Source organism: Scyliorhinus torazame, chromosome 2 (genome assembly GCF_047496885.1).
Source record: "Scyliorhinus torazame isolate Kashiwa2021f chromosome 2, sScyTor2.1, whole genome shotgun sequence".
Classification (NCBI taxonomy): domain Eukaryota; kingdom Metazoa; phylum Chordata; class Chondrichthyes; order Carcharhiniformes; family Scyliorhinidae; genus Scyliorhinus; species Scyliorhinus torazame.
In genome coordinates, this window is record NC_092708.1 from 272,011,690 (window position 1) to 272,033,704 (window position 22,015).

Consider the following 22,015-nt stretch of genomic DNA (forward strand, 5'->3'; position numbering starts at 1 on the left):
CGTGTGAGGGGGCTGGGGGGGGACGAGCGTGTGAGGGGGCTGGGGGGGGGGCAGGGCGTGTGAGGGTGCTGGGGGGGACGAGCGTGTGAGGGGGCTGGGGGGGACGAGCGTGTGAGGGGGCTGGGGGGGACGAGCGTGTGAGGGGGCTGCGGGGGACGAGCGTGTGAGGGGGTTGGGGGGGGACGAGCGTGTGAGGGGGCTTGGGGGGGACGAGCGTGTGAGGGGGCTGTTGGGGGTGGAGAGCGTGTGAGGGGGCTGGTGGGGGGGGGAGAGAGCGTGTGAGGGGGCTGGTGGGGGGGGGTGAGCGTGTGAGGGGGCTGGGGGGGAAGAGCGTGTGAGGGGGCTGGGGGGGGACGAGCGTGTGAGGGGGCTGGGGGGGGGCAGGGCGTGTGAGGGGGCTGGGGGGGACGAGCGTGTGAGGGGGCTGGGGGGGACGAGCGTGTGAGGGGGCTGGGGGGGACGAGCGTGTGAGGGGGCTGCGGGGGACGAGCGTGTGAGGGGGTTGCGGGGGACGAGCGTGTGAGGGGGCTGGGGGGGGACGGGCGTGTGAGGGGGCTGGGGGGGGCGAGCGTGTGAGGGGGCTGGGGGGGGACGGGCGTGTGAGGGGGCTGGGGGGGGACGGGCGTGTGAGGGGGCTGGGGGGGGCGAGCGTGTGAGGGGGCTGGGGGGGGCGAGCGTGTGAGGGGGCTGTGGGGGGGACGAGCGTGTGAGGGGGCTGGGGTGGACGAGCGTGTGAGGGGGCTGGGGGGGGACGAGCGTGTGAGGGGGCTGGGGGGGACGAGCGTGTGAGGGGGCTGGGGGGGACGAGCGTGTGAGGGGGCTGGGGGGGACGAGCGTGTGAGGGGGCTGCGGGGGACGAGCGTGTGAGGGGGTTGGGGGGGGACGAGCGTGTGAGGGGGCTTGGGGGGGACGAGCGTGTGAGGGGGCTGGGGGGGACGAGCGTGTGAGGGGGCTGGGGGGGGAAGAGCGTGTGAGGGGGTTGGGGGGGGACGAGCGTGTGAGGGGGCTGGGGGGGGACGAGCGTGTGAGGGGGCTGGGGGGGGGACGAGCGTGTGAGGGGGCTGGGGGGGGGACGAGCGTGTGAGGGGGCTGGGTGGGGAAGAGCGTGTGAGGAGGCTGGGGGGGAAAGAGCGTGTGAGGAGGCTGGGGGGGAAAGAGCGTGTGAGGAGGCTGGGGGGGAAAGAGCGTGTGAGGGGGCTGGGGGGGAAAGAGCGTGTGAGGGGGCTGGGGGGGAAAGAGCGTGTGAGGGGGCTGGGGGGAAGAGCGTGTGAGGGGGCTGGGGGGAAAGAGCGTGTGAGGGGGCTGGGGGGAAAGAGCGTGTGAGGGGGCTGGGGGGAAAGAGCGTGTGAGGGGGCTGGGGGGAAAGAGCGTGTGAGGGGGCTGGGGGGAAAGAGCGTGTGAGGGGGCTGGGGGGAAAGAGCGTGTGAGGGAGCTGGGGGGAAAGAGCGTGTGAGGGAGCTGGGGGAAAGTGTGTGTGAGGGGGCTGGGGGGAAAAGTGTGTGTGAGGGGGCTGGGGGGAAAGTGTGTGTGAGGGGGCTGGGGGGAAAGTGTGTGTGAGGGGGCTGGGGGGAAAGTGGGTGTGAGGGGGCTGGGGGGGAAAGTGTGTGTGAGGGGACTGGGGGGAAGTGTGTGTGAGGGGGAAGGAGGGGAAGTGTGTGAGGGGGAAGAGTGTGAGGGGGCTGGGGGGGGGGGGGGGAGTGTGTGTGAGGGGGCTGTGAGGGGGCTGGCGGGGGGGGAGTGTGTGTGAGGGGGCTGGGGGGGGGGGGAAGTGTGTGTGAGGGGGGGGAGTGTGTGTGAGGGGGCTGGAGGGGGGGAGAGCGTGTGAGGGGGCTGGTGGGGGGCGAGAGCGTGTGGGGGGGCGAGAGCGTGTGAGGGGGCTGGTGGGGGGGGGCGAGAGCTTGTGAGGGGGCTGATGGGGGGCGAGAGCTTGTGAGGGGGCTGGTGGGGGGCAAGAGCGTGTGAGGGGGCTGGTGGGGGGCGAGAGCGTGTGAGGGGGCTGGTGGGGGGCAAGAGCGTGTGAGGGGGCTGGTGGGGGGCGAGAGCGTGTGAGGGGGCTGGTGGGGGGGCGAGAGCGTGAGGGGGCTGGTGGGGGGGGGGAGCGTGTGAGGGGGCTGGTGGGGGGGTAGAGCGTGTGAGGGGGCTGGTGGGGGGGGAGAGCGTGTGAGGGGGCTGGTGGGGGGGGGGGGAGAGCGTGTGAGGGGGCTGGTGGGGGGGGGGGGAGAGCGTGTGAGGGGGCTGGTGGGGGGGGAGAGCGTGTGAGGGGGCTGGTGGGGGGGGAGAGCGTGTGAGGGGGCTGGTGGGGGGGGAGAGCGTGTGAGGGGGCTGGTGGGGGGGGAGAGCGTGTGAGGGGGCTGGTGGGAGGGGAGAGCGTGTGAGGGGGCTGGTGGGGGGGAGAGCGTGTGAGGGGGCTGGTGGGAGGGGGGAGCGTGTGAGGGGGCTGGTGGGAGGGGGGAGCGTGTGAGGGGGCTGGTGGGGGGGGAGAGCGTGTGAGGGGGCTGGTGGGGGGGGGGAGCGTGTGAGGGGGCTGGTAGGGGGGGGGAGAGCGTGTGAGGGGGCTTGGGGGGGGGGAGAGCGTGTGAGGGGGCTGGTGGGGGGGGGAGAGCGTGTGAGGGGGCTGGTGGGGGGGAAGAGCGTGTGAGGGGGCTGGGGGGGAAGAGCGTGTGAGGGGGCTGGGGGGGAAGAGCGTGTGAGGGGGCTGGGGGGGACGAGCGTGTGAGGGGGCTGGGGGGGGGACGAGCGTGTGAGGGGGCTGGGTGGGGAAGAGCGTGTGAGGGGGCTGGGGGGGAAGAGCGTGTGAGGGGGCTGGGGGGGGAAGAGCGTGTGAGGAGGCTGGGGGGGAAAGAGCGTGTGAGGAGGCTGGGGGGGAAAGAGCGTGTGAGGAGGCTGGGGGGGAAAGAGCGTGTGAGGAGGCTGGGGGGAAAGAGCGTGTGAGGAGGCTGGGGGGGAAAGAGCGTGTGAGGAGGCTGGGGGGGAAAGAGCGTGTGAGGAGGCTGGGGGGGAAAGAGCGTGTGAGGAGGCTGGGGGGGAAAGAGCGTGTGAGGAGGCTGGGGGGGAAAGAGCGTGTGAGGGAGCTGGGGGGGAAAGAGCGTGTGAGGGAGCTGGGGGGAAAGAGCGTGTGAGGGAGCTGGGGGGGAAAGTGTGTGTGAGGGGGCTGGGGGGAAAGTGTGTGTGAGGGGGCTGGGGGGGAAGTGTGTGTGAGGGGGCTGGGGGGGGGCTGGAGGGGGGGGGGAGTGTGAGGGGGAAGAGTGTGAGGGGGCTGGGGGGGGGTGAGGGGGAAGTGTGTGAGGGTGCTGGGGGGGGGGGGGGGAGTGTGTGTGAGGGGGCTGGGGGGGACGAGCGTGTGAGGGGGCTGGGGGGGACGAGTGTGTGAGGGGGCTGGGGGGGGGAAGTGTGTGTGAGGGGGAAGAGTGTGAGGGGGCTGGGGGGGGGGAAGTGTGTGTGAGGGGGAAGAGTGTGAGGGGGCTGGGGGGAAAGAGTGTGAGGGGGTTGGGGGGAAAGAGTGTGAGGGGGCTGGGGGGAAAGTGTGAGGGGGCTGGGGGGAAAGTGTGTGAGGGGGCTGGGGGAAAGAGTGTGTGAGGGGGCTGGGGGGAAAGAGTGTGTGAGGGGGCTGGGGGGACAGAGTGTGAGGGGGCTGGGGGGGGCGGGGGGGGAGTGTTTCTGCTGGTGGGGGGGGAGAGCGCGAATGCATGGGGGAACAGAGGGCTGTTTGTGGGGTGGTGGCAACAAAGAGAGGGTGTGGGTGTGTGTGTGTTGGAGGGGGGAGAGGAGAGAAGAGAGTGAGGGCGAGTGCGAGGGGTGTTCTTTGGCCTTCTGATCCAGAAGGGAGAGTTAAACGTCTTGTGCGGGAGAAGTTAAACTTCTGTTACAAAGGGCATTGATGAGACCACATCTGGACTAATGTGCACAGAATTGGCCTCCTTAAGGAAGTGTTTAAATGAATTAGAAGCAGTTGAGTGGCTATGAGGAATGGGCGGGTTGTCTTATGAGGAAAGATTTGCTTTGTATCTATCATAGTTTAGAAGATTAAAAGGCAACTTGACTGAAACCTTTCCGATCCTAAGGGGCATTGACAGGGTGGATGTGCGGATGTCATTTCCTCTTGTCAGATAATCTAAATATAGGGGTCACTGTTTAAAAGTAAGTGATCACCCATTTAAGACAGATTTGACACAAATTGTTTTCTCTTGAGGGTCATGAGTCTCTGGAATTCTCTCCCTTAAAAGGCAGTGGAAGCAGAATCTTTGAATATTTTTAAGGCAGAGCTAGATATTGTATCTTTGTGCCAGCAGCTGAAAATAAATAGAATTGGAGAAGCACATGGGTTTGATGCAATATTAATTATTGAATAGTTTTATTGAATCGGTCTTCACTGTACAAAGTTTGGCACGAGACTCCCTATAGCCCGTGCATTAACCGAATGACAGGTGACTCTGATCTGAAAGAGACATTGCACACAACTACAAAAACCCACATATACAACAGATTCTTGATTAATAAGTGGGTGAAAGGTTATCGGGGGTAGACAGAAATGTTGTGTTTAAGTTACTGTCAGATCAGCTATGATCTTCGTGAATGGCGGAGCAGGCTCTAAGGACGAGTGACCTATACCTACCGGTTCATATGTATGATGGAACTTCTGTTGCCCTTTTTGTAAAGTAAATTGAGTTTCAGATTCTAAATTACACCTTTTGATTTTGTGCTTTGTTAGCTGAAAATATCTGAGAATCCTGCAACACAGAAAGTGGCCATTTGACTCTGTGGAGGGACAGGTAGTATTGAGGAAGCAAGGAAGTTGTAGAAGGACTTGGACAAGCTAGGAGAGTGGGCAATGAAGTGGCAAATGAAATACAATGTGGAAAAGTGTGAGGTTATGCACTTCGGAAGGAGGAATCTAGGCATAGACTATTTTCTAAATGGGGAAATGCTTTGGAAATCAGAAACACAAAGGGATTTGGGAGTCCTTGCTCACGATTCTCTTGAGGTTAATGCGCAGGTTCAGTCGGCAGTTAAAAAGGCAAATGCAATGTTAGCATTCATGTCAAGAGGGCTAGAATACAAGACCAGGGATGTACTTCTGAGGCTGTATAAGGCTCTGGTCAGACCCCATTTGGAGTATTGTGAGCAGTTTTGGGCCCTGTATCTAAGGAAGGATGTGCTGGCCTTGGAAAGGGTCCAGAGGAGGTTCACATGATCCCTGGAATGAAGAACTTGTCGTATGAGGAACGTTTGAGGACTCTGGGTCTGTACTTATTGGAGTTTAGAAGGATGAGTGGGGATCTTATTGAAACTTACAAGGTACTGCGAGGCCTGGATTGAGTGAACGTGGAGAGGATGTTGACACTTGTAAGAAAAACTAGAACCAGAAGACACCATCTCAGATTAAAGGGACGATCCTTTAAAACAGAGATGAGGAGGAATTTCTTCAGCCAGAGGGTGGTGAATCTGTGGAATTCTTTGCCGCAGAAGACTGTGGAGGCCAATTCACTGAATGTCTTTAAGACCGAGATTGCGGATATTATGTCAGAAGTCCTGGAAAGTAGGGCAGCACGGTGGCGCAGTGGATTAGCACTGCGGCCTTACGGCGCCAAGGTCACAGGTTTGATCCCGGCTCTGGGTCACTGTCCGTTTGGAGTTTGCACATTCTCCCCGTGTTTGTGTGGGTTTCGCCCCCACAACCCAAAAATGTGCAGGCTAGGTGGATTGGCTACACTAAATTGCACCTTAATTGGAAAAAATGAATTGGGTGCTCAAATTAAAAAAAAAAAAAGAGTAGTCCTGGAAGGGAGGGTAACTCCGAGTCCAGAATTGGCAATATTTGAGGTGTCGGAGGATCCGGGGGCAAAGGGGGGGGGGGGGGGGAGAGAGGGGGGGGGGGAGAGGAGAGGAGAGGAGGGGGGGGGGGGGGAGAGAGAGGAGGGGGGGGGGGAGAGAGAGAGGAGGGGGGGGGGGGAGAGAGAGGGGGGGGGGGGAGAGAGAGGAGGGGGGGAGAGAGAGGAGGGGGGAGAGAGAGAGAGGAGGGGGGGAGAGAGAGAGAGAGGAGGGGGGGGAGAGAGAGAGAGAGGAGGGGGGGGAGAGAGGAGGGGGGGAGAATGGGGGGGGGAGGAGGGGGGGAGGAGAAGAGAGGGGGGGGGGGAAAGAGGGGGGGGGGGGGGGGGGAAAGAGGGGGGGGGGGGGGGGGAAAGAGGGGGGGGGGGGGGGGAAAGAGGGGGGGGGGGGGAAAGAGGGGGGGGGGGGGGAAAGAGGGGGGGGGGGGGGAAAGAGGGGGGGGGGGGGAGAAAGAGGGGGGGGGGGGGAAAGAGGGGGGGGGGGAGGGAAAGAGGGGGGGGGGGGGGAAAGAGGGGGGGGGGGGAAGAGGGGGGAGAGGAGGGGGGGGGGGGAAGAGGGGGGAGAGGGGGGGGGGGGGGGAAAGAGGGGGGGGGGGGGGGGGGAGGAAGAGGGGGGGGGGGGGGGGGGAGAGGGGAGGCCGATATCCTGGCCTCCTTCTCCCTGGTGGCCCGGAGACGGATCTTGCTGAGATGGAGGGACTCTGAGCCCCCGAAATCAGGAGTGTGGGTCAGCGATATGGTAGGGTTTCTCAGTCTGGAGAATATCAAGTTCGCTCTGAGAAGATCAATACAGGGATTCCCCCGGAGTTGGCAGCCGTTCATTGATTTCTTTAACAAAAATTGAACGTCAGCAGTAAGGGGGGAAAGGGAAAAGGTGGGAGGGAGGAAAACAGGAGGCAGGGTAATGTTAAATAAGGACAGGGAGCTTGGTATACGGGTAACGGGACAGGGTGGGAGAAGTGGGGGACGTGATTTATTGTTTGTTCTTTTGTGCGTCGACCCGCGCGGTTGTTTTAGAAATGTCAATATGTTAAATTGTGAAAATTACAAATGCTTCAATAAAATATTTTCTTTTAAAAAAAAAAAAGACAGATAGATAGGTTTTTGATCAATAAGGGGATCCGGGATTATGGGGAGAAGGCAGGAAAATGGGGATGAGAAAATATCAGCCATGATTGAATGGCGGAGCAGACTCGATGGGCCGAGTGGCCTAATTCTGCTCCAAAGTTTTATGGTCTTATGGACTCATCGTGTTGGTGTTCTCCTCACAGAACTATTCATTTAGTTCTATTCCACCAATCTGCAAGGTTTCTCCTGCAGGTTTTATCCAGTTCTATTTTGGAAGTAACGATTGAGTTTTCTTCTATCGCCCTTCCAGCCTGTGCATTCTAGACCATCATAAACTTGCTGCGTTTTCAAAATAATTTGCTCTCATCACCCCTGGTTCTTTTGACAATTACCTTAAAAGTGCGTTGTCTGGCTACTGGCTTATCCAAGTGGAAACAGTTTCTCCTCATTTACACGATCAGACCTCTCCCATTGGGGCAGCACGGTAGCATAGCGGTTAGCACTGTGGCTTCACAGTGCCAGGGTTCCAGGTTCGATTCCTGGCTTTGATCACTCTGTGCGGAGTCTGCACGTTCTCCCCGTGTCTGTGTGGGTTTCCTCCGGGTGCTCTGGTTTCCTCCCACAGTCAAAAGACGTGCAGGTAACCCTGGGAATTACAGGCCAGTTAGTCTTACTTCGGTGGTAGGCAAAGTAATGGAAAGGGTACTGAAGGATAGGATTTCTGAGCATCTGGAAAGACACTGCTTGATTAGGGATAGTCAGCACGGATTTGTGAGGGGTAGGTCTTGCCTTACAAATCTTATTGAATTCTTTGAGGAGGTGACCAAGCATGTGGATGAAGGTAAAGCAGTGGATGTAGTGTACATGGATTTTAGTAAGGCATTTGATAAAGTTCCCCATGGTAGGCTTCTGCACAAAGTAAGGAGGCATGGGATAGTGGGAAATTTGGCCAGTTGGATAACGAACTGGCTAACCGATAGAAGTCAGAGAGTGGTGGTGGATGGCAAATATTCAGCCTGGATCCCAGTTACCAGTGGTGTACCGCAGGGATCAGTTCTGGGTCCTCTGCTGTTTGTGATTTTCATTAATGTCTTGGATGAGGGAGTTGAAGGGTGGGTCAGTAAATTTGCAGACGATACGAAGATTGGTGGAGTTGTGGATAGTAAGGAGGGCTGTTGTCGGCTGCAAAGAGACATAGATAGGATGCAGAGCTGGGCTGAGAAGTGGCAGATGGAGTTTAACCCTGAAAAGTGTGAGGTTGTCCATTTTGGAAGGACAAATATGAATGCGGAATACAGGGTTAACGGTAGAGTTCTTGGCATTGTGGAGGAGCAGAGAGACCTTGGGGTCTATGTTCATACATCTTTGAAAGTTGCCACTCAAGTGGATAGAGCTGTGAAGAAGGCCTATGGTGTGCTCGCGTTCATTAACAGAGGGATTGAATTTAAGAGCCGTGAGGTGATGATGCAGCTGTACAAAACTTTGGTAAGGCCACATTTGGAGTACTGTGTACAGTTCTGGTCGCCTCATTTTAGGAAGGATGTGGAAGCTCTGGAAAAGGTGCAAAGAAGATTTACCAGGATGTTGCCTGGAATGGAGAGTAGGTCTTACGAAGAAAGGTTGAGGGTGCTAGGCCTTTTCTCATTAGAGCGGAGAAGGATGAGGGGCGACTTGATAGAGGTTTATAAGATGATCAGGGGAATAGATAGAGTAGACAGTCAGAGACTTTTTCCCCAGGTGGAACACACCATTACAAGGGGACATAAATTTAAGGTGAAAGGTGGAAGATATAGGAGGGATATCAGAGGTAGGTTCTTTACCCAGAGAGTAGTGGGGGCATGGAATGCACTGCCTGTGGAAGTAGTTGAGTCGGAAACATTAGGGACCTTCATGCAGCTGTTGGATAGGTACATGGATTACGGGAAAATGATATAGTGTAGATTTATTTGTTCTTAAGGGCAGCACGGTAGCATTGTGGATAGCACAATTGCTTCACAGATCCATGGTCCCAGGTTCGATTCCGGCTTGGGTCATTGTCTGTGCGGAGTCTGCACGTCCTCCCCGTGTCTGCGTGGGTTTCCTCCAGGTGCTCCGGTTTCCTCCCACAGTCCAAAGATGTGCGGGTTAGGTGAATTGGCCAATGATAAATTGCCCTTAATGTCCAAATTGCCCTTGGTGTTGGGTGGAGGTGTTGAGTTTGGGTAGGGTGCTCTTTCCAAGAGCTGGTGCAGACTCAAAGGGCCGAATGGCCTCCTTCTGCACTGTAAATTCAATGATAATCTATGATTAATCTAGGACAAAGGTTCGGCACAACATCGTGGGCCGAAGGGCCTGTTCTGTGCTGTATTTTCTATGTTCTATGTTAGGTGCATTTGCCATGCTAAAGTGCCCTTGATGCCCAAAAAGGTTAGGAGGGGTTATTTGGTTCCGGGGATAGGGTGGAAGTGAGGGCTTAAGTGGTACGGTGCAGACCCGATGGGCCGAATGGCCTCCTTCTGCATTGTATGTTCTATGCTCTAATTTCGAGCAACTCCATTAAGTCTCCCCTGAACCTCCTCTGCCCTCTGGCGAATAGTCCCAAATTTGTAGTGAAACGAAATATGTATGTATAGGGATGTCTAGGAAGCGGAATACACAATTTAATACGCTTTGATGAGAGCACAGGCTGGAAATAAAATATGACACCTGTTTATGTACCACGGATCCTTGGGCTAAACTCCTAACATGACTGTGATATTTACTTTTCCTCCTGCTCCAGGTATTGAGTCTCTTGCAGCACAAGCTGAAATAATAGAATGCAGTTGTACAGGGTGGATGGGAATTCTTGCAGCCCTGTGTCCGCATTAGTGTCCAAAGTGTTCAGTGTTCTTTAACTTATTGGAGCAGTCGTGGGGTGAAGAAACAACCAGTTGTGTGGAAATGGGGAGAAGGGCTGAGAACAGGAGATTACCAGTAAGCAACTGAAGAGGGTGATGAGGGGTGGGAAAGCAACTATGCTGGCGTGAAACTGGGTGGTGTAATGGTGCCAGCATGGAATTGGAGAGGGATTATTGATGACAGTGGAGAATTGAAGTGGGGATAGGTGCCAGTATGAAATGAGTGGGAAACCATGATGTCAGCATAAAAATGGGAAGGGTTGGAGTGAGCAAAGAACAATCTCGCCATAAATTTGGAAAGATTGGTCAAAGAGAGTTATGTTAAAATGATTTTTGAGACTACGGCGCTGAGGACCAGGGTTCGATCCCAGCCCTGGGTCACTGTCTGTGTGGAGTTTGTACAGTCTTCCCGTATCAGCGTGGGTCTTTCCCCCACAATCCAAAGATGTGCACGGTAGGTGAATTGGCCACGCTAAATTGCCCCTCAATTGGAAAAAAATAATTGGGTACTCTAAATTTATTTGAAAAGAAATGATATTTGAGATGGGGAGCAGAGTGCCTGCTTAACTTGAGGGAGCGGGGGTCCGGTGCCTGAACATGAGGGTGCTGGTAATGAAACGTAGCTTTTTATATGTGGTTTGTGGGCTCTATAATCAACTTAGTGGTCAACAAAGAGAAAATGTTTAGACATCTTTGTCATGGAATCCAATTTGTCATTGGAAGCGTTAAACTGCGCTATTGGAAGATCATCAACTTGAAGTGTTAACTTCTCTCACTCGCTAGCTGACCTGATATTTCCCACATTTTCTGTTTTTATTATGGATAGAGAAGTGTACGTTTGCAACTCTACACCAACAGTCCAAAGATGTGCAGGTTAGGTGGATTGGCCATGCTAAATTGCCCCTTAGTGTCCAAAAGGTTAGGTGGGGTTACTGGGTTACGGGGATAGGGTGGAGGTGTGGGTTTAGTAGGGTGCACTTTCCAAGGGGCGGCGCAGACTTGATGGGCCGAATGGCCTCCTTCTGCACTGTAAATTCTATGATTCTGTGAATTAAAAAAAAAGGAATACAAGAATCAAAGGGAGATATATCACCAGTGGCCTGCTCACTTGTGCATGCTAAGCGCTGTATTGTCTTCACACAGAATCCTGCGAACCAGTTACCTGTGGCTTTGGCTGAACGAGCCCAGCAGCTGTTCACTATTATCTTCAGGTACATTGTGGATATGTTGATCTGGACAGAAGACAAAGAGCTGCCTCTGGGACTGCAACCAAGGTATTCAAAGGGTGCTTTCCATTATGCCATCAAAATGCTGCTTTGCAACAATTGTTAGAAAGTATGATTGTGGAAAACTTGTCAAGTCTTGCTGCAGGAAATCCAGCTCGGTTACCGTTTATAATATTCACAAATCTGATTGCAAATAAGATTTCAATGTGAAAGTTGTTCATTTGGTCAAAACAAGGGATTAAATATGTTCAAAAGAAATACAGCGTTAGTAAATTTCAAGGGATTAAGACTAGGCTAGAGGCCTCTACTTCAATGCCAGGAGTAGTACAGGTAAAACGGATGAGTTAAGGGTGAGGATTGACACATGGAATTGTGATACAGTAGCCATCACGGAGACATGGTTGAGGGAGAGGCAGGATTGGCAGCTCAACATCCCGCGATATAGAATTTTCAAGCAAATCGGAGAAGACTGTAAAAGAGGAGGAGGCATTGCATTATAAGTTAAAGAGTCAGTTATTGCAGTAAGGAGAGATGATATCTTGGAGGGGGCATCAAATAAAGCTTTGTGGGTAGAGCTTCTCTTAGAATTTTCCAAGCAAGAGCTTTTACCAGCCAGAGCTTTCTTGCAACCCCATTTTGTTCTCCTAATTGCCGAGGGGGCAACCTGTGGGTGGAGCGGAGGACATTGGCAGGGTGTTGAATGAATCTATTTCCAATTGGAGAGGCGAAGTTTGATTAGGGATAGTCAGCATGACTTTGTCAGAGGGAGGCCATGCCTAACAAGTTTGACTGAATTTTTTGAAGATGTGACCAGGTGTGTAAATAAGAGTAGTGCAGTTGATGTAGTTTACATGGTTTTCAGCAAAGCTTTTGACAAGGTCCCACATGGGAGACTTGTAAAGGAGGCAAATGCTCATGGGATAAAAGATAATTTGATAAAGTGGATTCAAAGTTAGCACAGCTGTAGGAGACCGAGGGTGATGACGGACGACTGCTTTAGTGACTTGAAGCCAGGGTCCAGTGGCAAACCACAGGATCTGTGCTGGGTCCCGTATTATTTGTCATTTATATAAATTCCATAGATGGCTAGGTGGTGGTGGTGGGGGGGGGGATGATGATGATCTGTAGGTTTGCGGATGATGCAAAGATTGGCTAGGTGGTTAACAGTGTGATTGTATGTCTTGGATTACAAGAAGATAAATATAGATGGGATGGTCAAATGGGCAGAAAAGTGGCAGATGGAATTTAACCCTGAAAAGGGTGAGGTGATATAGTTTGTGAGGAGTAATTTGACAAGGAAGTATTCAATGAATGGCATCACACTGGGAAGTTCCGAGGAACAAAGGGACCTTGGAGTGCTTGTCCGTCGATCTCTGAAGGCAGAAGGACAGGTTAAATGGGTGGCGAAAAAGGCTTTTGGGACACTTGCCTTTACCAATCGAGGCATAGATTACATAATCGGGAAAATCATGTCAGAGTTGTATAGAACTGGGGATACAGGACAAGGTGTAGTTTCAAGAACGGAAGTGGGGGAAGCACAGTCTCGGAAATTTATAAAGAGCTCATGGAGTGGGAGGGAACCCAGATAGTGGAGGTAAAGCGTAAATGGGAAGATGAGCTGTGTAAGGAGCTAGAGACAGGTCTGTGGGAGGATGCTCTGAGTGGAGTCAACACGTCCTCATGATGTGCCATGCTCAGCCTGATACAATTCAAGGTGGTTCACTGGGCACACATGATGGTGGCCCAGATGAGCACGTTTTTTGGGGTAGAGGACAGGTGTGTGAGGTGTGCAGGAGGGCCCGCAAATCATGCCCACATGTTTTGGGCATGTCCAAAGCTTAGGGGATTCTGGCAGGGATTTGCCGATGTCATGTCCAGAGTGCTAAAAGTGAGGGTGGTGCAGAGTCCAGAGGTGGCGATTTTTGGAGTGTCAGAAGACCCGGGAGTCCAGGGAGCGAGAGAGGCTGACGATTTGGCCTTTGCCTCCTTGGTAGCCCGGAGACGGATCTTAATAGCGTGGAGGGACTCGGGGCCCCCGAAATCAGGGTATGGGCTAGCGACATGGCTGGATTTCTCAGGCTTGAAAAAGTTACGTTCGCCCCAAGAGGATCAGTGTTGGGGTTTGTCCAGAGGTGGCAGACGTTTATCGACTTCTTCGGGGAAAACTAAACTGTTAAGCAGATTCAATAGGGGAGGGGTTAGGGAATAAGTGGAGGGGTGGCAGGGGGAGTTAGTGTAGTTAGTTCAATTTAGGCAGGATCAGCGAGAGGAAATGGAGGGACTTGGGGATTGTGTGTATAAGCTATGTAGGCAGGGTATGGTTGTTGGTTGGGGGTGTTACGCTCTGAATTATGTTTACATTTGTATTTGTATGTTCTGTTATAAAACCATAAATGCCTTAATAAAATGTTTGTTTAAAAAAAAGAGAGTTGTATAGAACTTTGGTGAGGCCACAGCTAAAGTACAGTGTGCAATTCTGGTCGCCCCATTGTAGGAAGGCTGCGATTGCACTGGAGGGGGTGCAGAGGCGATTCACCAGGATGTTGCCAGGGATGGAACATTTAAGCTATGAAGAGAGGTTGGATAGGCTTTGGTTGTTTTATTTGAGCAGAGAAGACTGAGGGCGACCAGATAGAGGTGTACAAGATTATGAGGGGCATGGGCAGGGTGGATAGGGAACAGCTGTTCCCTTTTGTTGAAGGGTCGTTCCCGAGAGGACACAAGTTCAAGGTGAGGGGCAGGAGGTTTAGGGGGGATTTGAGGACAAGTTTTTTTTACCCAGAGGCGGTGACAGGTCTGGAATGTACTGCCTGGGAGGATGGTAGAGGCGGGTTGCCTCACATCCTTTAGAATGAACCAAGTATGGGTACTTGGCACGTCATAACATTCAAGGCTATGGACCAAGTGCTGGCAAATGGGATTAGGTGGGCAGGTCAGATGTTTTTCATGTATTGGTGCGGACTTGATGGGCCGAAGGTATGATTCTGTGAGTAGATGATTATTTACAGGTATGTTTATTCAATTGCTTTGCATTTGTAATGTACTGACCTATAGTGAGAGAACAAGAATATAAATATAACTCAATAAATACAGTGAAACAGAACTAACCAGGTATATAGTACTGAAAAACAATTTAATTCGAAAAAGGGGACGTCTTGATGAACAAAATATTTACAAGAATACCTGTTGAAAAATATTTTGAATTATGTTTGGTGTTGAAGGAATTGTAATTGCTCAAATGTATTGTTAAATACAGACCCAATTGACAAACCCTTAGGGGATGAGGTTATTGGCAACGACGGGAAGGTTGACCATTTTTTATTTGAAATGAATATTAACATTTTGAGTATCTCAAGTCATTGTCCAATGGAAATTGCTGCCTAACAAGAACTGTGGATGTGGCGACACTGTTTTAGCCAGATGATTAATTCTAGTAGGATACCATACCATTCAGTAATCAAGGAAGCAAAGCTTGCACTTCCACGCATTGCAAATCAACACACATTTTACCAACAATGCAAGCACAGGTTTGAGTTCACACCATTCTGTGATATGCAATGAAATCTCGTGACCAATGACAGTATCTGTTACTCATTTCATTTGTAATTAATCAATAAGCACTGAGCCACATATGGATCCCAATTTGTCACAACTGGCAATGGCTAACACATTAGACAACATTTACTTCTGGAAGGTATCCACAGCAACATAGGTGACATTGAACATTTAATGAGAGCAGTTTCCACAATTTTTGGATTGAAACACTAGCAAACTGCTTCGCTGCGTGCTTGCTAATTAAACTCTCTGTTGGGGAAAATTGAGTGAACTTTGCAAGAAAACGTACCAATGTTGAAGCTTACCCTTAAACTTTTTTCACAAGGGAGAAGACAGACTCTTATTTCTGTGTGCTGTTTAATGATGAACAGCATTCGTTTGAACATGTCATTTATTCACTCCAGAGGTCATTGGGCTGCTCACAGAGAGAAGCACAGAATTACACCACCTTGATAGATAAAGAGGTAAGTACCATTATGATAATAGCAAATTACTGCGGATACTGGAATCTGAAACAAAAACAGAAAACACTGGACAATCTTAGCAGGTCAGACAGCACCTGTAGAGAGAAAAGGGAGCTAACATTTTGAGTCTGGATGACTTTTTGACGGGGGAAGACCCAGACACGAACGTTAGCTCCCTTTTCTCGCCACAGATGCTGTCAGACCTGCTGAGGTAAGTACCATTGATAGTTGTGGATTATTGTAAATACAATTTATATAGCACCTTTAAAATAACAAAACATTCTGAGGCACATAACAAGAAAGTAATCAGACAAGAAAATTACTACTGAGCCAAAAGAGGAAATATTAGGATTGGTGACAGAAATCTTGTCCAAAAAACTAGATTTTAAGGAAGGCCTTGCCGAAAGATGGAGAATTCCAGAGCTGAGAGCCTTGTAAGGTGCAAGGGGGTGAGTGAAGTCAGGGATAATCACGAGACCAGAGTTGAGGAAATGCCCTGTTTTCAGAGTTGGTAGGTTTACAGAGATTGGCAGGGGTGAGACCACACTGATTTGAACACGAGGATCATTTCAAAAGTCAAGGTGTTAATTGTTAACTCAAGCAGCAATTATACTGCCATTTTTATACTGCAACAACCCAAAAGTGACAGAGCTATGTTTGCAAGTTATTTTCCGAGAACCCCTGTGAGGGCTTGACCATTTTGGCTTGATATCGTAGAACACTATAATTTTTGAGCCAGGGTTTAAGGGAGTGCCTAAGGGATCCCTGGTGCATGCTGGCACTTTGTTAACTTGTAGAATTTTTGTAATGCTTTGTGCAAGTGGCAGCTCCACTCCTATTCTCAGAACGTTCAACATTTACCATCTGGGAACAGAGTTCTACGCGCACAAGTAAATAATCCTTTTTATAAGCACCAATGTACTGGTTAATTCACAACTAAGTTACATTCTCCTCCCTTCTATTTGGTGATCAAACAATCTTGACAACTTGATCTGCAAGAAATGTCATCAATTAAAGAGCTGTGGTTTGAATTGCACTGCAGTCCTGATCTTTCTAATTTGTTTTTTAGGGCCGTCGAGCAGTAAAGCATGGATCACTGCATTCCTGTCAAGAAACAAAGTTGGAGGTTTTTGTAAGTAAGGCCAAATGCTTGTTATGTGCATTTAACAGCTGTACATAGAACATAGAAAAATACAGCATAGAACAGGCCCTTCGGCCCACGATGTTGTGCCGAACCTTTGTCCTAGATTAATCATAGATTATCATAGAATTTACATTGCAGAAGGAGGCCATTCGGCCCATGAGTCTGCACCGGCTCTTGGAAAGAGCACCCTACCCAAGGTCAACACCTCCACCCAACACTAAGGGCAATTTTGGACACTAAGAGCAATTTATCATGGCCAATCCACCTAACCTGCACATCTTTGGACTGTGGGAGGAAACCCACGCACACACGGGGAGTTGAAGTTAACAGTTGTGCCACTAGAAGTTATATAGTGAGCTGTTATTAAGGCATTTAGTACCATTTTCAGACAGTCAATGTTTAATATGTGAATACTATGTAGAAGGAACATGCAACTAATTTTGTATCAGATTTTCTGGAGATTTGACTGAAATCTGGATAATCTGGGTGATCATGATATTTTCCTTTTACAATGTTTAATCAGCCTCCGGTAAGTATTGCACACCACGTCGGTTATCTTTTGCATTTTTTTTTCTCATCATTCTATCCATGCCTCAATTATCTACAGGTTTCCTCCTCACCTGCAATCTTGATGGCTATTCACAGAAACAAAGAGTTATTTAATTTGTTAAATTGCTGCAATTATTGCAATGTAGGAATTTGGGACTTAGAAGCAGCCTTTCAGCCCTCCGATCCTGCTCTGCCATTTGGCAAGATCATAGCTGATTTGATTGTGGTCTCAACTTCACATTCTTGTCTGCCCCCGTAACCCTTGGTTCCCATACCTATCAAAAATTTGTCTAACTCAGCCTTGAATAAATGACCCAGCCTTTACTGTTTTCTGGGGAAGAAAATTCCACTAACTAGTGACTCTTTGAAAGAGAGAATATTTCTCCTCAACTCTGTCTTAAAAGGAAAACCTTTTACTCTTAAACTGTGTCCCCTAGGTCTAGTCTCTCCGCCAAATGGGAGATTGCTCCTTGTAGCCATCCTGTCAAGTCCCCTCAGAATCTTACATTTCAATAAGATCATCCCTGAATCTTCTAAACCTCAGTGGGTACAGGCCATATGTTGAGAGTTTGTGACTGAGTAACCACTACTCTAATATTAGCACAAATACAAACAATGAATTGTTTCAATGGATATTTAGGCAAACCAAAATAATACCACAATGTGCATTGTTAATTTTTCTTTCAGAACATTACAAACAGCGTATTCCAGTCACCTCTGCGTGTTGAAATACTTCATTCGACTGTTGTGTCTCATCAGACATTTGCTTTACGTCTTCTCTTGTGGCTCAACCAAGTTATCAGCTACTCAGGCAAATGCAAAACTTGTTTTACTGTTTTGATTAAATAGATATATTCATCATAGACATTGTAAAATGTATTAAGTAGAAGGCACTTGCACTTAAATTTGACATTTCTTCATCCATTGGAATAGAGGTGAATTAGCCATCGCTCACACCAGATATTGCTAATTTCACTCCTAAAATAAATATTCAGAATTCATTTTTAAAAATACATGTAGAGTACCCAATTCTTTTTTTGTCACAATTGAACTGTTGACATTTTTCCTTTATCATATATATAAACCTTAAATGCTTTTTGCACTCTTGCCTGTGTCAAAGCTGCGCAGGATAACTAAAAGTCTGAATATCAATGGTGGGGACCGAGACTGGGCAGAATATTCCAAGTACAGAATACATTCCTGCATTTGAATGTCTTGAGTACAGTATCACTTTTATTTATTTTTTAAAAAATGTTTTATTGAAATTTTTTTCCCAAACAACAATTTTTCCCCTCTTACAAAGCAAACGCAACAATAACAATACAGACATTTTTAACAATACACAAGTAACAAAACCCCTTTATCTTTGACCTAAACTAAACTAAACCCCTCCCCCCCCCTTTCCCCCTGGGTTGCTGCTGCTGGTCATCTGTCTTCCCTCTAACGTTCCCCTAGGTAGTCGAGAAATGGCTGCCACCGCCCGGTGAACCCTTGAGCCGATCCTCTCAGGGCAAACTTTATCTGCTCCAGTTTAATGAACCCCGCCATATCATTTACCCAGGCCTCCAGTCCGGGGGGTTTCGCCTCCTTCCACATGAGTAGGATCCTGCGCCGGGCTACTAGGGACGCAAAGGCCACAACGTTGGCCTCTTTCGCCTCCTGCACTCCCGGCTCTTCCGCAACTCCAAATAGAGCTAACCCCCAGCCTGGTTTGACCCGGACCTTCACCACCCACGAAATCACTCCCGTCACTCCCTTCCAATACCCTTCCAGTGCCGGGCACGCCCAAAACATATGTGCGTGGTTTACCGGGCTCCCGCCACACCTCCCACATTTGTCCTCCACTCCAAAGAACCTGCTCAATCTTGCTCCCGTTATGTGTGCTCTATGTAGCACCTTAAATTGAATCAGGCTAAGCCTGGCGCATGAGGAAGAGGAATTTACCCTGCTTAGGGCATCAGCCCACATACCCTCCTCTATCTCCTCCCCTAGTTCTTCTTCCCACTTTCCTTTTAGTTCGCCCACCGACTCCTCCCCCTCTTCCCTCATCTCTCGGTAAATCTCTGACACCTTGCCCTCTCCGACCCACACCCCTGAAAGCACCCTGTCCTGTATCCCCTGTGTCGGGAGCAACGGAAATTCCCTCACCTGTTGTCTAGTAAACGCCCTCACCTGCATATATCTCAAGAAATTTCCCCGGGGCAACTTATACTTTTCCTCCAATGCTCCCAAGCTCGCAAAAGTCCCATCTATAAATAAATCTCCCACCCTCCTAATTCCCAACTGGTACCAGCTCTGAAATCCTCCATCCATTCTTCCTGGGGCGAACCTATGGTTGTTCCTGTTTGGGGACCCCACCAGGGCTCCCCGCACCCCTCTCTGTTGCCTCCACTGTCCCCAGATATTCAATGTTGCCGCCACCACCGGGTTCGTGGTAAACTTTTTAGGTGAGATCGGTAGCGGTGCCGTCACCAGCGCCTCTAAACTCGTCCCTTTACAGGACTTTCTCTCCAGTCTTTTCCACGCCGCTCCCTCACCCTCCATCATCCATTTACGTATCATTGCCACATTGGCGGCCCAATAGTAATCGCTCAAGTTCGGTAGTGCCAATCCTCCTCTGTCCCTACTACGCTGAAGGAACCCCCTCCTTACTCTCGGAACTTTCCCTGCCCACACGAAGCTCGTGATGCTCCTGTCTATTTTATTGAAAAAGGTCTTGGTGATTAGTATAGGGAGACATTGAAATACAAATAAGAACCTCGGGAGGACCATCATCTTAATTGCTTGCCAGTATCCCTTTTATATTGTACTCTCCTTAAGAATCTGTTTGTGACTCCCGGTTGCGGCTATGCGGAGCTAAGCCGCACGATTCGGCAGCTCCCGCTACTACGGACTTTCGGGCTCATTGGAGGAGCCCCAACGGAAACTTTTTTGACGACGACCTGTGGGGAAGTGAAGAGAGAGGACCCCCTCCAACTTTTATGGACCGGACCAGAAGTGCAACGGCCAAAAAAGCGGCATTGGAGCAGCGGGAGAAGCAAGGGAAAAAAATCAAAATGGCGGCGGCCGGGGACAAAGCGGACTGCGGGCCGGAGCTGCAGGAATTCATCAAGCGCTGCTTCGAGGAGCTGCGCAAGGAGATGCTGGCGGTAATTGAAGGACTAGGGATAACCCAGAAGGCCCACGAGGTGAAGATCCAGGAGGTACAGAAAAGAGTGAGTGAGAATGAGGACGAGCTCTTGGGCCTGGCGGTGAGGGTGGAGCGGCACGAGGCGCTACACAAGAGGTGGGCGGGAAGACTCGAAGACCTGGAGAACAGGTCGAGGAGAAATAATCTTCGGATCCTGGGTCTCCCAGAAGGAGTGGAGGGGGCCGATGCCGCGGCATACGTGGGCACGATGATCGGGGCGATGATGGGCGCTGAGGCCCCTTCGAGATCGCTGGAGTTGGACGGGGCACACCGGGTGCTGGCGAGGAAGCCCAAGGCAAATGAGCCGCCAAGGGCGATGGTGGTGAGATTTCACCGGTTCACGGACAGAGAGAGGGTCCTGAAATGGGCCAAGAAGGAGCGGAGCAGCAAGTGGGACAATGCAGAGATCCGAATATACCCGGACTGGAGCACGGAGGTTGTTAAGCAGAGAGCGGGTTTCAACCGGGCCAAAGCGGTGCTGCATCGGAAAGGAGTGAAATTTGGAATGCTGCAGCCAGCGCGACTGTGGGTTACATACAAGGACCAACACTACTACTTCGAAACGCCTGAAGAGGCGTGGACCTTCATACAAACTGAAAAGTTGGACTCTAGCTGAGGGTTTGTGAGGGTGGGGGGTGTTTGAGGGTTGATGTGTGATGGTTGTTGTATATAGGGGGTCAATCACGCGCAGGAAATGTTATATGGGCTGGGGGGGAGAGACAAGGCTGTGACAGGAGCTGCGCCAGAGGGGGCGGGGCAGGCTTTGGAAAGCGCGGGGTTTTTTCCCGCGCGCGGGAAGGGGAACGAAGGAACGTATATTGATGGGGCGACTCCCACACACGGGGGGGTGGGGGGGGGGGGGTCAAAGGGACGGCGGGGGAAGCCGGGGTCAGCAGGTGTCAGCTGACTTACGGGAGTGATATGGGGGAGCAAAAAAGCTAGACAGGGGTCTAGCGTGGGGGGGGGGGGGGGGGGGGTTGCTGCTGCACTGGCCGAAAGGGAATGGGACAGAGAAGAGGTGGTCGGGACTGAGGCCCCCCCGCTAGGGGACTGGAGGGTGAGGGAGACGCGTACACGGGACTGGCCCAGAAAAAGAGATGGCTAGGGGGCGGGGGTGAGAGCCCCTCCAAACCAGCTGATAACGTGAGGGGCCTGAATGGGCCGGTGAAGAGGGCTCGAGTGTTCGCGCACTTGAAGGGACTGAAGGCAGATGTGGCTATGCTCCAAGTGACACACCTGAAGGTGGCGGACCAGGTCAGGTTAAGAAGGGGATGGGTAGGACAGGTATTTCACTCTGGACTGGACGCGAAGAATAGAGGCGTGGCAATTTTGGTGGGAAAGCATGTGTCATTTGAGGCCAAGACTATCGTAGTGGATAATGGAGGGAGATATGTGATGGTGAGCGGTAGGTTGCAAGGAACGTGGGTGGTGCTGGTAAATGTATACGCCCCGAACTGGGATGATGCTGGATTCATGAAGCGCATGTTGGGGCGCATTCCGGACCTGGAGGTAGGAGGCCTGATAATGGGAGGGGACTTCAATACAGTGTTGGACCCAGCACTGGACCGCTCCAGATCAAGGACGGGAAAGAGGCCGGCGGCGGCCAAGGTGCTCAGGGGGTTTATGGATCTGATGGGGGGAGTGGACCCATGGAGGTTTGCAAGACCGCAGGCCAGGGAATTTTCTTTCTTCTCCCACGTGCACAAAGTCTACTCTTGGATAGATTTTCTTGTTCTGGGCAGGGCGCTCATCCCGAGGGTGGAGGGGACGGAGTATTCGGCCATAGCCGTTTCGGACCACGCCCCGCACTGGGTGGAAATGGGGCTGGGAGAGGAGAGGGACCAACGCCCGCTATGGCGGCTGGATGTGGGACTGCTGGCAGATGAGGTGGTGTGTGGGAAGATGAGGGGGTGTATCGAAAGGTACTTGGAGGCCAACGACAACGGGGAGGTGTGAGTGGAGGGTGGTATGGGAGGCGTTGAAGGCGGTGATCAGGGGAGAGCTAATCTCCATCAGGGCTCATAGGGAGAAGACAGAGGGCATGGAAAGGGAGAGGTTAGTGGGGGAGATTTTGCGAGTGGACAGGAGATACGCAGAAGCCCCGGAGGAAAGATTACT

The 22,015-nt window shown here is 51.6% G+C and overlaps 1 protein-coding gene across 1 annotated transcript in view; it reads left to right on the plus strand.

The window, feature by feature from the left end:
• The window catches only part of ubr1 (ubiquitin protein ligase E3 component n-recognin 1), a 398,703-nt gene that overhangs the window by 86,056 nt on the left and 290,632 nt on the right, over positions 1-22,015 (plus strand). The window contains exons 5-8 of the mRNA XM_072487581.1: positions 10,913-11,043; positions 14,876-15,014; positions 16,084-16,146; positions 17,395-17,518. Of these exons, the coding sequence (XP_072343682.1) occupies positions 10,913-11,043; positions 14,876-15,014; positions 16,084-16,146; positions 17,395-17,518 (457 nt within the window). The remainder of the gene's footprint in view (positions 1-10,912; positions 11,044-14,875; positions 15,015-16,083; positions 16,147-17,394; positions 17,519-22,015) is intronic.